The 13,513-nt window shown below is 39.9% G+C and overlaps 2 protein-coding genes across 4 annotated transcripts in view; both read right to left on the bottom strand.

Moving 5' to 3' along the window:
* Positions 1-13,513, bottom strand: part of LOC131817376 (KRAB domain-containing protein 5-like) — a 103,731-nt gene that overhangs the window by 37,798 nt on the left and 52,420 nt on the right. The window contains exons 2-4 of one of the 2 annotated variants that reach the window (XM_059150660.1): positions 6,401-6,479; positions 3,939-4,065; positions 3,367-3,462 (exon numbers count right to left, since the gene is read on the bottom strand). In XM_059150660.1, the coding sequence (XP_059006643.1) occupies positions 3,367-3,462; positions 3,939-4,065; positions 6,401-6,430 (253 nt within the window). In that variant the 5' untranslated portion in view covers positions 6,431-6,479. Of the gene's footprint in view, positions 1-3,352; positions 3,463-3,938; positions 4,066-6,400; positions 6,480-13,513 lie in introns of those variants that run through there. The other variant, XM_059150661.1, reaches the window with a different exon arrangement.
* LOC131817393 (KRAB domain-containing protein 5-like) overlaps positions 4,007-13,513 on the bottom strand; it is a 130,722-nt gene continuing 121,215 nt past the window's right edge. The window contains exons 6-7 of one of the 2 annotated variants that reach the window (XM_059150678.1): positions 6,401-6,479; positions 4,007-4,065 (exon numbers count right to left, since the gene is read on the bottom strand). In XM_059150678.1, coding sequence (XP_059006661.1) covers positions 6,439-6,479 — 41 coding nt within the window. In that variant the 3' untranslated portion in view covers positions 4,007-4,065; positions 6,401-6,438. Of the gene's footprint in view, positions 4,066-6,400; positions 6,499-13,513 lie in introns of those variants that run through there. The other variant, XM_059150680.1, reaches the window with a different exon arrangement.

Here is a 13,513-nt window from a genome sequence, read left to right as displayed (position 1 = left end):
AAAGAATTATTAGTTGCCTGACACAGAATCAAATAACCATCACAAAGATGCTAATGGAGAAAGAAGAGAAAACGGATAGTGTAACTAATTGTTATCAGGAAAACTATGCATGAACAAAACAAAAAGCAAAGGAGACAGGAAATGTAACAACAATCTACCACAAATTGGGAGCTGAAGAGTACAATCACTGAATTTGAAAACACAACAAAGGGTCAGTCACAGACTTGATCAAGCAGAAAAAGAATGAGACAACTTAAGGATGCTTTGTTTTAAATTATCTACTGAGAGGACAAAAAAAAATGTGGAAAAGGACGGAGTCTAAGTGACTCATGGAACATCAACAAATGGACCAATATGTACACTAAGGGGACCCCAAAGGGAGAGGAGAGTGAAAGGGGCCAGAGTTTTTACATGAAGAACTAAAGACTTGGTGCGCCTGGGTGGCTCAGTGGGTTAAAGCCTCTGCTTTCAGCTCAGGTCATGATCCCAGGGTCCTGGGTTCGAGCCCTGCATCAGGCTAACTGCTCAGCAGGGAGCCTGCTTCCCCTCCTCTCTCTCTGCCTGCCTTTCTGCCTACTTGTGATCTCTCTCTGTCAAACAAATAAATAAAATCATAAAAAAAAAAAAAGAACTAAAGACTTGTACTTCCCACATGTGTAGAGAAAGGGGACAAATGCAACAAGGCTGGTAAATTTAAAGTAGGATACACGTTAAGACATGAATACAGTGCCATATTATAATTAACCTATGAAAAATCCCAAGTGAAAATAGAATTTTGGAACAGCATGACAAAGGCAATTCAACTCATCTTGTACAAGAGAGGACCTGTAAGATTAGTAGTGGGATTCACAGCAGACCTTACAGGAAAAAGTGCAGGAAACAATATATTCAAGCACTGAAAGATCAAAATATAACCACCAAGAATACGCTATCTGGCAAAACTGATTTCCATGAATGCAGAAATGAAGACTTTCCTAAGTAACAACTGCTCTAAGTTTACCAGTAGATCTGTCCTACAAGAACCATTAAAGGAAGTCTTTCTAGGTGAAATAAAAGGATTCTAAGCAGAAACTGAAATCACACGCGAACACAAGCTCTCCATAAACATAAATATTCACACACTCATAGTAATCTACAGTGTTAATGAGGTAGCACAAATCACTTTTATTTCTGCTAGAGAATTAAAAAACAATAAAAGCATAAATATCATAAGTCTAGGTAAATAAGTATATGACATAAAAGACAGAATTTGTGATACTGATAACAGAAAGTGGGTTCAGGGTTGGAAATAAGTAGAAGAGTTTTCTATGAAATTGACAATATCAGTTTAAAATTATTTAATTGTTAAAATAAATAAATAAAATTATTTGTTATGCCTTTAACAAATTTTGAGCAAGGTAACCACAAAAAAATTTTACTCCAAGGCAGCCCCAAAGAAAATATGTATAGAAGACACCAAAGTTGATGGGAATGGAATCAAAGCACATTATGGGTAGAATGCTGCAATTAAAGATAAAATTGAACACGTAAACATGATAGAAGTAGAAATTGTTTAAACACTGCTTTCCATTCACAGAAAGTGTTTCTCTCATGCAAAGAGACTACACGTTCTGCAAGAGGTGATGAGATTAATCGTATTCATGTGGCAACTCATCTGCACACGACGTATACTCACTGAACACTAACCAGTCAAAGAAATGCACCAGAGGAGTCACAACCAAAGCATGTATGGGTGGAAATTGTACAGATATATATGTAATTTTATTAGTAAAGAGCATAAACCTGATTCATATTTAAGTTAAATTCACACTGTCTAGAAATGTATGAAGTTGACAACTCTCATCCTATAACAAGGCACACAGGTAAAAATGATACCACAACTAAATAATGTTATGGAAGGTCCCATACAAAAGGAAGCATATTATTATGGAACTCTAGAACCAGAAGAAGGCAACATTTAACCAAAAAGAAATCAACATAAAAATAGGCAAATTTTTAAAAGGGAATCTTCTTTATAACTCTAATTTCAAACTGTGACTGTGTAATGATGAAAAACAAGCATTTTGAATTACTGGCATGCCTTCACTGGCAGTAAGCTTGGAAAGAATATTCATTAATACAATCATGAAAAGCTCTAATGGAAAATTTTATGACTAAGTATTTAAAAAATGTATTGTTATTAATATATTCCTCCTCTTACACAGAATGCAAGGTTCTAACCATTCTTCAGAACCAAGCACTGAAACCAAAACTTTTCATTTTAAAATAAAAACAACATGAAAATTGTAAAATGGGCCAGCAAATACTTTATAAGAAATAAATATTTGGGATTAAATTCAGATATATTCTGAGGAAAGTAGAAGAGAAGACTAATGGCTAATTTTTCCTGTAAATGTAAAACTGGATTTATAAACAAGATTTTTTTTAAAAGTATGGAAATTTTACCAATTATCCACCATACTTGTAAGCAAATGTCCATGTCATAACACAAGTTTTCATGTAAAAAAATTTAGAGATGAATCTGATATATAACTAATTAAGTGAAAACACACTTGATGAAGTCAAAGAACTTCATATCATACAAAATTATAAAATGATGTGGTTATGAATAAATAAGGTTTATTATAGCCTGCAAGTTCTGAGTTCTAAATGTTCTAGCTCCCATATGGCATTAATTACCAAGAAATTCTAGAATTCAAGTTGATATATTAAATTATTTCACCACTGAGAAATGGAACACAGAGTGGAAATTTCTAATGTTAGCTGATAAAAAGAAAAATGAACTTTTATAGTGAAAGAAAGGAGTATACCTTTAATTGCAGGAAGGTGTTTTGTTACCTGATGAATTTAGTGAGTCTCCATTATGTACAATTAAGATTAAAGCTTCCATAACATTGGAAAGCATAAATCAGAAAACATTTGATATCTGTCTCCACGGTTCTGGGATTTCTACACCAAACCCCAATATGCCAGCCACTACCCTGACACGCTTTTCACACGAAGCAAAGCAGAACTTATAAAGGGCTTAGCACAGCGTTCCTCAGAAATAGGATGACCTCCCCAGGGCCCTCACGGCAGTGGAGAAGCTCTCAGATTATGGAGGTCCTCCCACTCCAAGGGGAGTCTCCTGGCCCTCCCTGTGGACGTGTTGGACCATCACTGGAGCTAAAGAAGAATCCTTAGAGAATGTAAGAGCTTGATAATGGTGAAGAGCAGATGTTCCTCTGTAAGAGGGAGAGAAATAACAATACGCTTCTCAAACTAATTTCCGTTCAGGAAAACTATTAGAACCATAGCATAAGGTCTACCTTCCTCCTTCAGACCTGCACCTCCGCTCTGTCATCTTCCTCATTCATTCCCACATACCTGGATGGAAGGCTACTGACTCCTTTCTCTTCACATCCCAGAGCTGCTTCTCTTGCTCCAAAAAGATGACCAGGTCTGGCTTCCACACAACGAGACCTGTTTATTAGATAAAATGACTAGGAGTATTACTGGAGATTCTAACTTTCATTCTACTATTGTGCTCAGTGGGGAAGAGAGAACATTCCAGAATTCTAGAAAAGGATTTCTCAAACACTGTTGACCAACAGCCCCTTTAGAACATGTGGTAGTTCCAAACAGTCACATCATGACCTCCACTTCCAAGTACAAAATACAATTATAAGGAATAAGAATTGGAGTTGATGATGTGGGCAGTACTATTTTATGCTTTCAATGTTCAGTATTAACACTAATCTACAGAAGTGATGATGTTCCCAAGGAAGGGGACGCTAAGGCTGAAAAGGAAACATCATGAAGATTTTTCTCTCCATCTACAACCCCCCACTTACTTCCCTTTCTGCCTGGATCTGAATTCTAATCATTCAAAGAGGAATACTCTAATAGACAATCTTCAAAGGAGGGAAAAACCCCCTTGGTTTGGGAAATCTTCTCACCCAGGAAGAGGAGGTGTCCGTAGTTCTCCAACATCACATCCCTGTACAGTTCCCGCTGAGTGTGGGTCAGGCGTCCCCACTCCTCCTGAGAGAATTCTATGGCCACATCCCTGAATGTCAGCAGTCCCTGTAAGAAATACCACAGTCACCAAGGGGCCATTGACAGAGTTCACAATGGTACCTAAGTTGAAAGAGGGAGTTAATGTCACCAGCTAGACCCCAAGACCTGACCTTCAGGGCCCACCTGCTTGTACCCACCAATTTTATCCTACATTTTACTTAACCTTCTCTTCCCACCTTATCTTTTACTTCAGTCGAAAGACCCCATGGGCAGAGCCTCCTGTGTTGGAAACAGAAACTATCCAACAAAAAGTTTTGACTGCCCTGAGGAAGCACTTGGGCCTGCCTAGTTTGATTTGAACCCCTGACTCATACCTATGTAGATGGAGCAAGGAGTAACCCATGGAGTGGCCAACAATTACTTCACCTCATTATAGTATGAAAATCTCCACTGAAGGAGAAGCAAAGACATCATTTTCATAACATACAAAGTATGTATACAAGTATTGTCATCACAAGCATGTGTGACCATATGCCCAACTCTATGTAAGATGATAAAGCCCCTCTTGCTGAGTTTCCATCTGAACCCCAAGTAAAAGGACCCCCCCCCCTGCTCTGGGAGTCTCTGAAGTTATTCCCTGTGATCTCCTGATTGGCTGCAAACCAAGTTTCCTTTGTGTCACAGGCTCATCTGCTGTAGTTTCTATCTGTGACTCTATTATACTTCAGGATTTTAAGACATTCAGACACGTTAATTAAGTGATTCTTGTTTTGTTTTGCTTGAAAATACAAAGAAGTTGGGGTGCCTGGGTGGCTCAGTGGGTTAAAGCCTCTGCTTTCGGCTCAGGTCATGATCCCAGGGTCCTGGGATCCAGCCCCACATCGGGCTCTCTGCTCAGTAGGAGCCTGCTTCCTCCTCCTTCTCTGTCTGCCTCTCTGCCTACTTGTGATCTCTGTCTGTCAAATAAATAAATAAATCTTTTTTAAAAAAAGAAAATACAAAGAAGTAAATAGAGGGTCACTCTGTGAACTATGTGTGGAGTAAAATAAAACCTACAAGATGGAGGTCTGACTTAGAACTTCCCATCCCAGAAATCATGATCTCTGCTACACGAAGGTGAAAGCCTTTGTTGTCCAGTGGAAACAGACCTGAAGGGGCCTGCGAGCTAAAGGTAAAAAAAAAAGTATTCTTGAGACATTTTTGGTGCCAGAAAATTGTTTTTATTAAAGCACAGGGACAGGACCCCAGGGCAGAAAGACCTACACTGTTCTTGTGAGAAGCCATTAGTAATACAGTTTTATGTTGGAGGTAGAAATAAAGGAAGTTTCTGCAGGGATTTTCATATGTTAAAGAGGACTTACAGGATTCTGGAGGTCTGGCTATTGTCAAGCTGGTAGCTTTTAGCCTCTAGCAGAGCATTAACATTAAGGCAGTTGGGAATTCCTGATGCAATGTCATACTCTTGCCAGTCTCAAGTATTTATCAACGGTCTGCAAGTTGAATTTCAGTTTACCTACATTCCTTCTACCTCGGTTCTCAACAGAAACTAGAAGCAAGAGAAACTCAGAAGGAAAAGTTTCCACTTTAACTGTGAAGGTTTCTGCATATCCCTCAGCAAATCCGTCTAAGATCCTTAAGAGTGATAATGGGGAAAATTCAAACTTCATAGGGGAGAAATCTGTCAGAAAGCACCAACCCAAGTAAAAGAAGGTAACAGATCAGTGCTTTAGGCATCCTCAAGGATCTATTATTAATGGTGTGTTCTTTTGTCCCCAAACGGTAAATCAGAATATAAACTATTATGAGAATACAGTGCATTTATATGAAGTTCAATCACACATAGTTTCCATGTCCTGTAATATCTAGCAACTTTAAATAGAGTATCTTTTTCACATTCTAGAGAACAATCCTCCTCTTTTTTTCTAAAACTTCTTGAGTTATTCTGGGTTTCAAATCCATTGTGTTTGTTCATGCAATTCCTTACTCCTGGTCTACACAGGGCTCAGAAAGAATCCAGATGGAACCTAACAAGAAATGTTTTCCTTGACTGATATCCAAGGCCGGAGCCGATCAGCAGCAGGAATCTGGGACTCGGTGCTGTCCTCTGCGGGTCTGTCACCAAGGGACTATTGATGGCATTTGCAGAACTTTAATTCAAAGGGACAATTGTTGATAGACCATTGAAAGACAGGTTGGAGACAAGGGAGAGAAGGCTCTGGAATATAGGGGGGGAAGTCTTCTAAAGACTTAACCTTGAGTCATTTTTGAAAATGTTTTAAAATTAGGGGAACACATAAAGCAGAAACAACGTGACTAGAGGAATCAATATTCGCAATTTCTAAATGAACGGGATTTTGGGATAAAGAGTGATGCGCCATCTGACTTGGGACGCAAGGCTTACCTGAGAACGGGCCATTTCTTCTTCTTTCATGTTGTCCTCTAGATTTCTTTGTCAGAAGAGATTCGTGGAGAAATCACAGCTGCATCAGGAGAAAATGCCTTTAAAGCCACCAACAGTGCGTCAGCACCTCTAAACTGCTCGGCCTGACAGCAGGACTTTGAAATGCAGAAAAGGCCCAAATTCCCAGTCCTTTGTGTCAGAGCCTTTCAGAAACTATGAGCTCCTACTTGAAGACCAATCCCTGACTTTTCCTTCTCTGCTTTCAGGGGGCCCCCCCTCCCACCAATGCCCACAAATTCAGCTTCAGCATAGGAACTGCATGCTGCACAGACCTGAGCCTCCCAGACTCCTGCAACAGAGACCCCGTTACCTCTCCGTGAGCCAGAAACTCTACTCAAGTCTCATAAATTAATGGGGAGCCCTCGTGCTTAATCCTGGCCTCACTGTGGATCACCTGCAGTCCTTAATTATAACAGCATTGTCTTTTCCACCCACACCAATAGGCAGAATCTGAGGAGGAGGGCACCGGCAATGATCGGTTTTGAAACTCCACACGTGATCCTATTGGGAAGCATTTGGGGGAGGTGACCAGGCAAAGGACAGCAACCAAGGCTAGAATTGTTATCCAGATTTAAATCCATGCCTTTTCCACTGGCCAGTTTCTGGAGATTTATACATTCTCTGTCTTTCTGCTCAGCACAGGGAGACACCCTTACAAATGGAGCTTTCCCTTATAAATGCAAATATCTCTTACAAAAGTCAACATACTGGGTTTCAGAGCTTTTCCTTTGTCTGCTGTTTCTTTAAAATAACAGCCTAGTGGCGCCTGGGTGGCTCAGTTGGATGAGAGTCAGACTTGATTTCGGCTCAGGTCATGATCTCAGGGTCATGAGGTCAGGCTCTGCGGAGCAAGGAGCCTGCTTAAGATTCTCTCCCTCTTCTCTCCTCCCCCGTAACCCCCAGCTCAGTCACACATTCTCTCTCAAAAAATAAAAAGAACAAAAACAAACAAACAAAAAAAACAGTATAACATAATCCTTATGGCAAAAACACAAATTTTGGGATGGTACAAGGCTCTTCTTAAATAGGCAAATATTTATTTTCCTAAGTATCTGCCAAACAGTTTCTCAAAGTGAATGTCGTTTTTATACTCCCATCAGCAATAGAAAAGAATTCGCATTTCTCAGTATTTCAGAAATGTGGTGTTACCCTTTTCCTTGATTTTAGCCCTTCTAGAAAATATTGAGTGATTCCTCCCTGTAAAATATGAAGTGGTCTTAATACAGCTATTCTGGCGACTCAAAGGGAAACCACTTAAAAGCATCCTGCTGAACAAAAACCAAAATAGCTGCATTAAAATGTCAGCAAGGCTTGATATTAAACTAAGTATCCTTTTTCATTTCAGCAAGCTTCCCCTCCCCCTTTTTTCGTCTTCTTCCCCCCTGCCCCCCCTGGAATCCAGGACCACTCTGAAAACTTAGTGAATAAGGCTGGAAGCACAAACACAATTCCTGTTGAAACCGGCTAGATCCTGTATTGCCCTACAACGCCCCCCCCCAGCCCCTTCCTCTGGGTGGGCTTGCAGTTTTGAAGGCCCTGACCTGCTGCAGCCTTGTCTGCTGAGCAAAGCAAAAAAGCTGCTGTTTCTTTTTATCCCCAACTCTGTCTTCACATTATATTTTGGGTCTGAAGCATGAATGTCAGTTTTCAACAACAGAATGAATGTTGGGAAAGGAATCCATCCCTCTTCATCTGTTCTCAAGTCTTTGGCCAGTCTAATAATTAAACTGATGTAAGACAGATTCACAAAAGAAAAATAATAATAATTTCTTAATTAGGGGAACCTCAAAGATACGAGGCTCAAAGACAGGGAATTGACGCTTCATGCTGCTGTGACTTAAGAAGGGGTAGGGATTTAGAATTTCAGAAGGGGTAAGCATAGTCCCAAGAAAAAGGAAAGAGCAAATGTTTATCAAAAAACAGTTTGCCACACCAAGCAGGCAACTCTTTATAATATAAAAAGTTAAAGTCTGATATCAGCTATATTACTGATAGAATTCCACCATCTAATTTATTCTTGGTGTACAATCAACCTCACAAAAGAAGGAAATCCTTCCATTTGTAGCAACACAATAAATCTAGAGGATCTTTTTTTAAATTACAGAACCCAAGCCAGTGCCCCTTTGCCCAGCTTAGCAGTCTTTAAATTTTAGCACGCACCTTTAGCCCCACTGATTGATAAACCAAACCTCTTTGTGTATCTAAAGATCGTTGGTGCCTTGTTTCCTAGAAAGACTTGGATCGGAACCCTCTTGCACAACCTCTCTCCTGGGGCACCAATACACAATCTCCAGCACCTCAGTAATGTCTGTGGCTACGAAGAGGCAAGCACGGAGTGTTACAGATTACCGCACTCCTCTTTAATGATTACTGGCCTTGAGTTCCTTTTCAACTCTTTGGACCAGGCTGAAACTATGGAGCTGGTTTTTGGACAAGACTCCACCTTCTTCCCAAGTGGTTGTCCTCCTGAATAAAGCTCACATTCCTTCCCAGTCAAAACTGCATCTTGAGTGCTAGCTTTTGGAACAACTCACAGCCAATCTTTTTTTTTTTTTTTTTTTTTGGTAACAAAATTGTGTTATTATTCAGTACATCCGGTGGGAAAGAATTCTTGAGATGTTTAAGATGAAACTTAGTAAGTTTATTCAAGCAGCAGGGGGACAGGACCCCTGGGCAGAAAGAGCTGCACTTTGGTTGCAAAGAGCTGGTGGTTATATGCTTAGTGGTCAGGGGTAAGGGTCATGCAGGAAGTATTAGATCATAAATGCTTCTTTGAATTTCTACTCATATAACTACTTTAGCAAAATTTCTCTGGTGCTTATCATTCAGTTCAATATTAATTATGGGTGAGATGGACAGGCAGTCAGGAGACCCTTTAAGAATATAGCAATCAGCTACATTTGATTCTTTCCAAAACTATGCAGGCTATAGGTCAACCTTCTGGGTTAAAGGTGAACATTTTTCTGTTTCTGTGCCTCAGTATTTCATACCCAACCAATTTTCTGTCTTTAAATATTTAAGGTTGTTGAAGGGTGAAGGGCTCATATTCTATAACTTTTTCAAGGCGACACAGGTTGTAGAGATGTCCTTACCCATGCATTGAAATTGGTCCCTATCTGTCCCCACGTGTAACTATTAGAGAAGCCATTATTGTAGAGTCCAGAGGGGACACTGTGGTGAATTAGCTTTGAGTTGTCGGTATGATCTGTTGGCTGGGTAAATATGCTTACACATATTTTGACAATAGGACAGAAAATAGCAAAAGAGAAAACACATTAGAATATTACTTTTTTTTTTTTTTTTTTAATTTAAAAGATTTTATTTATTTATTTGACAGAGAGAGAGAGAGATCACAAGTAGACAGAGAGGCAGGCAGAGAGAGAGAGGGAAGCAGGCCCCCCGCTGAGCAGAGAGCCCGATATGGGGCTCGATCCCAGGACTCTGAGATCATGACCCGAGCTGAAGGCAGAGGCTTAACCCACTGAGCCATCCAGGTGCCCCTCACATTAGAATATTACTTTAATGAAAAATAAGAAGAGCAACGGAACAGAGAGAGAACAATGTAAAGAGAGAGACAAGTCACAAAACAGACTCTTAAGGATAGAAAAAAAAAAAAAAGATAGTTTCCAGAGGGAAGGGGGGTGGGGTGAAGGGTTAAATACATGATTAAGGACTGCATTTGTGATAACTACTGAGTAATGTATGGAATTGTTTAACCGCTGTATTGCACAGCTGAAACTAACATAACATTTTATGTTAACTGGAATTAAAATAACTCTTAGGTCAAAAACAAAGAAAAAGTGGTGGCAATCCATTAAAATACTGATATATTGGCACCTGGGTGGCTCAGCTGGTTAAGCGACTGCCTAAGGTCATGATCCTGGAGTCTCGGGATTGAGTCCCTGCATCGGGCTCCCAGCTCAGCGGAGAATCTGTTTCTCCCTCTGACCTTCCCCTTCTTGTGCTCTTTCTCTGGTTCTCTCCCTCTCAAATAAATAAGTAAAATATTTTTTAAAAAAATACTCATGCATTTTCACAAAAGCAATAGGCAGATATACAGAATATAAATTGATATGACTGAAATGAAGAAGCCTTCCCAGATATCCGTAGAGGATAGCTAACACTTTGCTAACAGGACATATGATTGTACATCAACATTTCTTAATAATTACTTCTGGTCTGAAAATTATTGAAATTATGACTCCTAGGACATTATATCAGAAAAAGAATGCTTCTTAAATTCTTATAATCTGTATTTTCAACAAGAATTATACGGTAGATTTGAAATGCATAACACAGTCTATAATGATCTTAATACATTTTAATGATAGAACATCTTTTTTTTAAATTTTTTTAGGGATTTTATTTATTTATTTGACAGAGAGAGAGAGAGACAGAGAGACAGCAAGAGAGGGAGGGAACACAAGCAGGCGGAGTAGGACGGGAAGAAGCAGGTTTCCCGCCAAGCAAGGAGACTCATGTGGAGCTTCATCCCAGCACCCTGGGATCATGACCTGAGCTGAAGGCAGACGCTTAACGACTGGACCACCCAGACACCCCATAGAACATATTGGCTTTTAATGTGTTAATATTGATAGGTAGTGAATGATGTATTATCCTGTCATCAATATTAACCTACCTCACCTTAATTAAAAATGTAGACAACAGGGACACTTGGGTGGCTCAGTGGGTTAAGCCTCTGCCTTTGACTTGGGTCATGATCTCAGGGTCCTGAGATCGAGCCCCGCATTGAGCTCTCTGCTCAGCAGGGAACCGGCTCCCCCCTGCCCATCCGCCTGCCTCTCTGCCTACTTGTGATCTCTTGCTCTGTCAAATAAATAAATAAAATCTTTTTTTTTTTTTTTTTTTTTTTTAAAGATTTTATTTATTTATTTGACAGAGAGAAATCACAAGTAGACAGAGAGGCAGGCGGAGAGAGAGAGAGGGAAGCAGGCTCCCTGCTGAGCAGAGAGCCCGATGCGGGACTCGATCCCAGCACCCTGAGATCATGACCTGAGCCGAAGGCAGCGGCTCAACCCACTGAGCCACCCAGGCGCCCAATAAATAAAATCTTAAAGAAAAAAAAAAAGAATGTAGACAACAGATAGTATCTACCACCCATTTGATAACAGTGATGTAATATAACCAGTAATCCATTTTCTCAATGGCCTCAGACTTTAAAAAACGTGTGGTTGTATTTCCAACAGTATGTTGCATTGGTTTCTTCCCCTTTAAACCCCTGGAACATCAACATGGATATAGTATAGATTATATAGGGGGACTGTTGAGAGTTGAGACAAACTCCTCCATGCCCTTGTGAACAAGCACTTCCCATGGCGCTCTAGGCATTCCTCTTCTGCACACTTTAGAGAAGATCCCCACAGTTTACCTAAACCTGTTTTAGTTTCAATAAGACAACCTGGACTTACCCAGGAACTCCAAAGCACTCACCCACGGATCCGAATACAGAATTGAGCCCCATGTGAAAACCCAATTCGTCTTTAAAGATGGATTCTGTCAAGAACCTAAAGGGTCCTGGGAGTAGATTCCCCACTAGAGGCTGCAGAGAAAATCCCATGCCTTATGAAACCTTGATTTTGACCGTATAAGATCCTAAACAGAAACTTAGCAAACCCACCGAAAGTCAGACATATAAATAGCATTCTTTTTTAGCTCCTAAATATGTGGTAATTGGTTACAGTAAAGTTGGAAAACATCTACACAAAGGCAAAACATTAAATATAAATAAAAATTATTTATTCAGGGGTGCCTGGGTGGCTCAGTGTGTTAAGGCCTCTGCCTTCGGCTCAGGTCATGATCCTAGGGTCCTGGGATCGAACCCCACATCGGGCTGTCTGCTCCGCAGGGAGCCTGCTTCCTCTTCTCTCTCTCTCTACCTGCCTCTCTGCCTACTTGTGATCTCTCTATCAAGTAAATAAATAAAATCTTTAAAAAAATTATTTATTCATTTTTATTTTAAACAAATTAAAGTAAAAGTCCACATTCATTGCCCCCAGTCAGTAAGACCTGGATGTTCTGATGTACTGCTCATCAGTGTGAGGTGTATCCTCGTTCTTGTGCAATTTCCGAGGGTACATGAAGTTCCATTTGAAATTGTGTAACACGCATACAAACTAAAATATTTTGCACTAGCTTTAATGTTTACAGAAATATTGTCAGATCAAACTCACTGTCAATCAACTTGCTTTCCTCAACCAATGCTGTATATGTAAAGGTGGTGTTTTCCCACCAATAGAAATACATTTACTGCAGTCCTAAAACACCGTATCTAGTGGCAATTGTCAATACTACACCCTTGCCGAAACACCTCCTTTTTTATACATTTAGATACTTAAATGGATCACTCTCCTGCTATCACACGTCATGAAATGTGGATCTTTGATTTATACACATGTGCCTTAACTGGGGGGTTCCTGGATTGAGACTGTTGCACCATCATGATTGCCTTTTTACAATGAGTGTACAATTGCTGAACTACCCTTGCAAATGGATAAAAAAAAAAAGGCAGAAAAATCAGTAATATCCTATCAACTGTGTTTCCACTGTTAAAGAAATTAAACAGGGAAGTCATTGACTCAGGTGGCTCTAATAACTCAGTAGCCTCTCTAACCAAATCACAACTTAATTCACAGTCACTGCATAGAAATGGGGAAAAAAAAAAAAAAATGAGGGGCTCCTTGGCTGACTCTATGGGTTAAAGCCTCTGTCTTCTGCTCAGGTCATGATCCCTGGATCCTGGGATCCAGCCCTGGATCCAGCTCTCTGCTCAGTGGGGAGCCTGCTTCCTCCTCTCTCTGCCTGCCTCTCTGCCTACCTGTGATCTCTGTCGGTCAAATAAGTAAATAAAATTTTTATTTTTAAAAATCTTTATCTTTAAAAAAAAAAAAGAACTTAAAAACAAAGAATTACAGTAAACTAGGCTTTCCAAAAATAAGGCAACTACTAAGACATACCCAAACAAACACTGACCTTGTTTTGCTTCCATATCCTCTCAATAAAAACCTCACTAGTAGCTCCTACAGGTGGGAAATC

This window comes from Mustela lutreola, chromosome 16 (assembly GCF_030435805.1).
Source record: "Mustela lutreola isolate mMusLut2 chromosome 16, mMusLut2.pri, whole genome shotgun sequence".
Taxonomy (NCBI): Eukaryota; Metazoa; Chordata; class Mammalia; order Carnivora; family Mustelidae; genus Mustela; species Mustela lutreola.
This window is presented reverse-complemented; position numbering and strand designations above follow the sequence as displayed.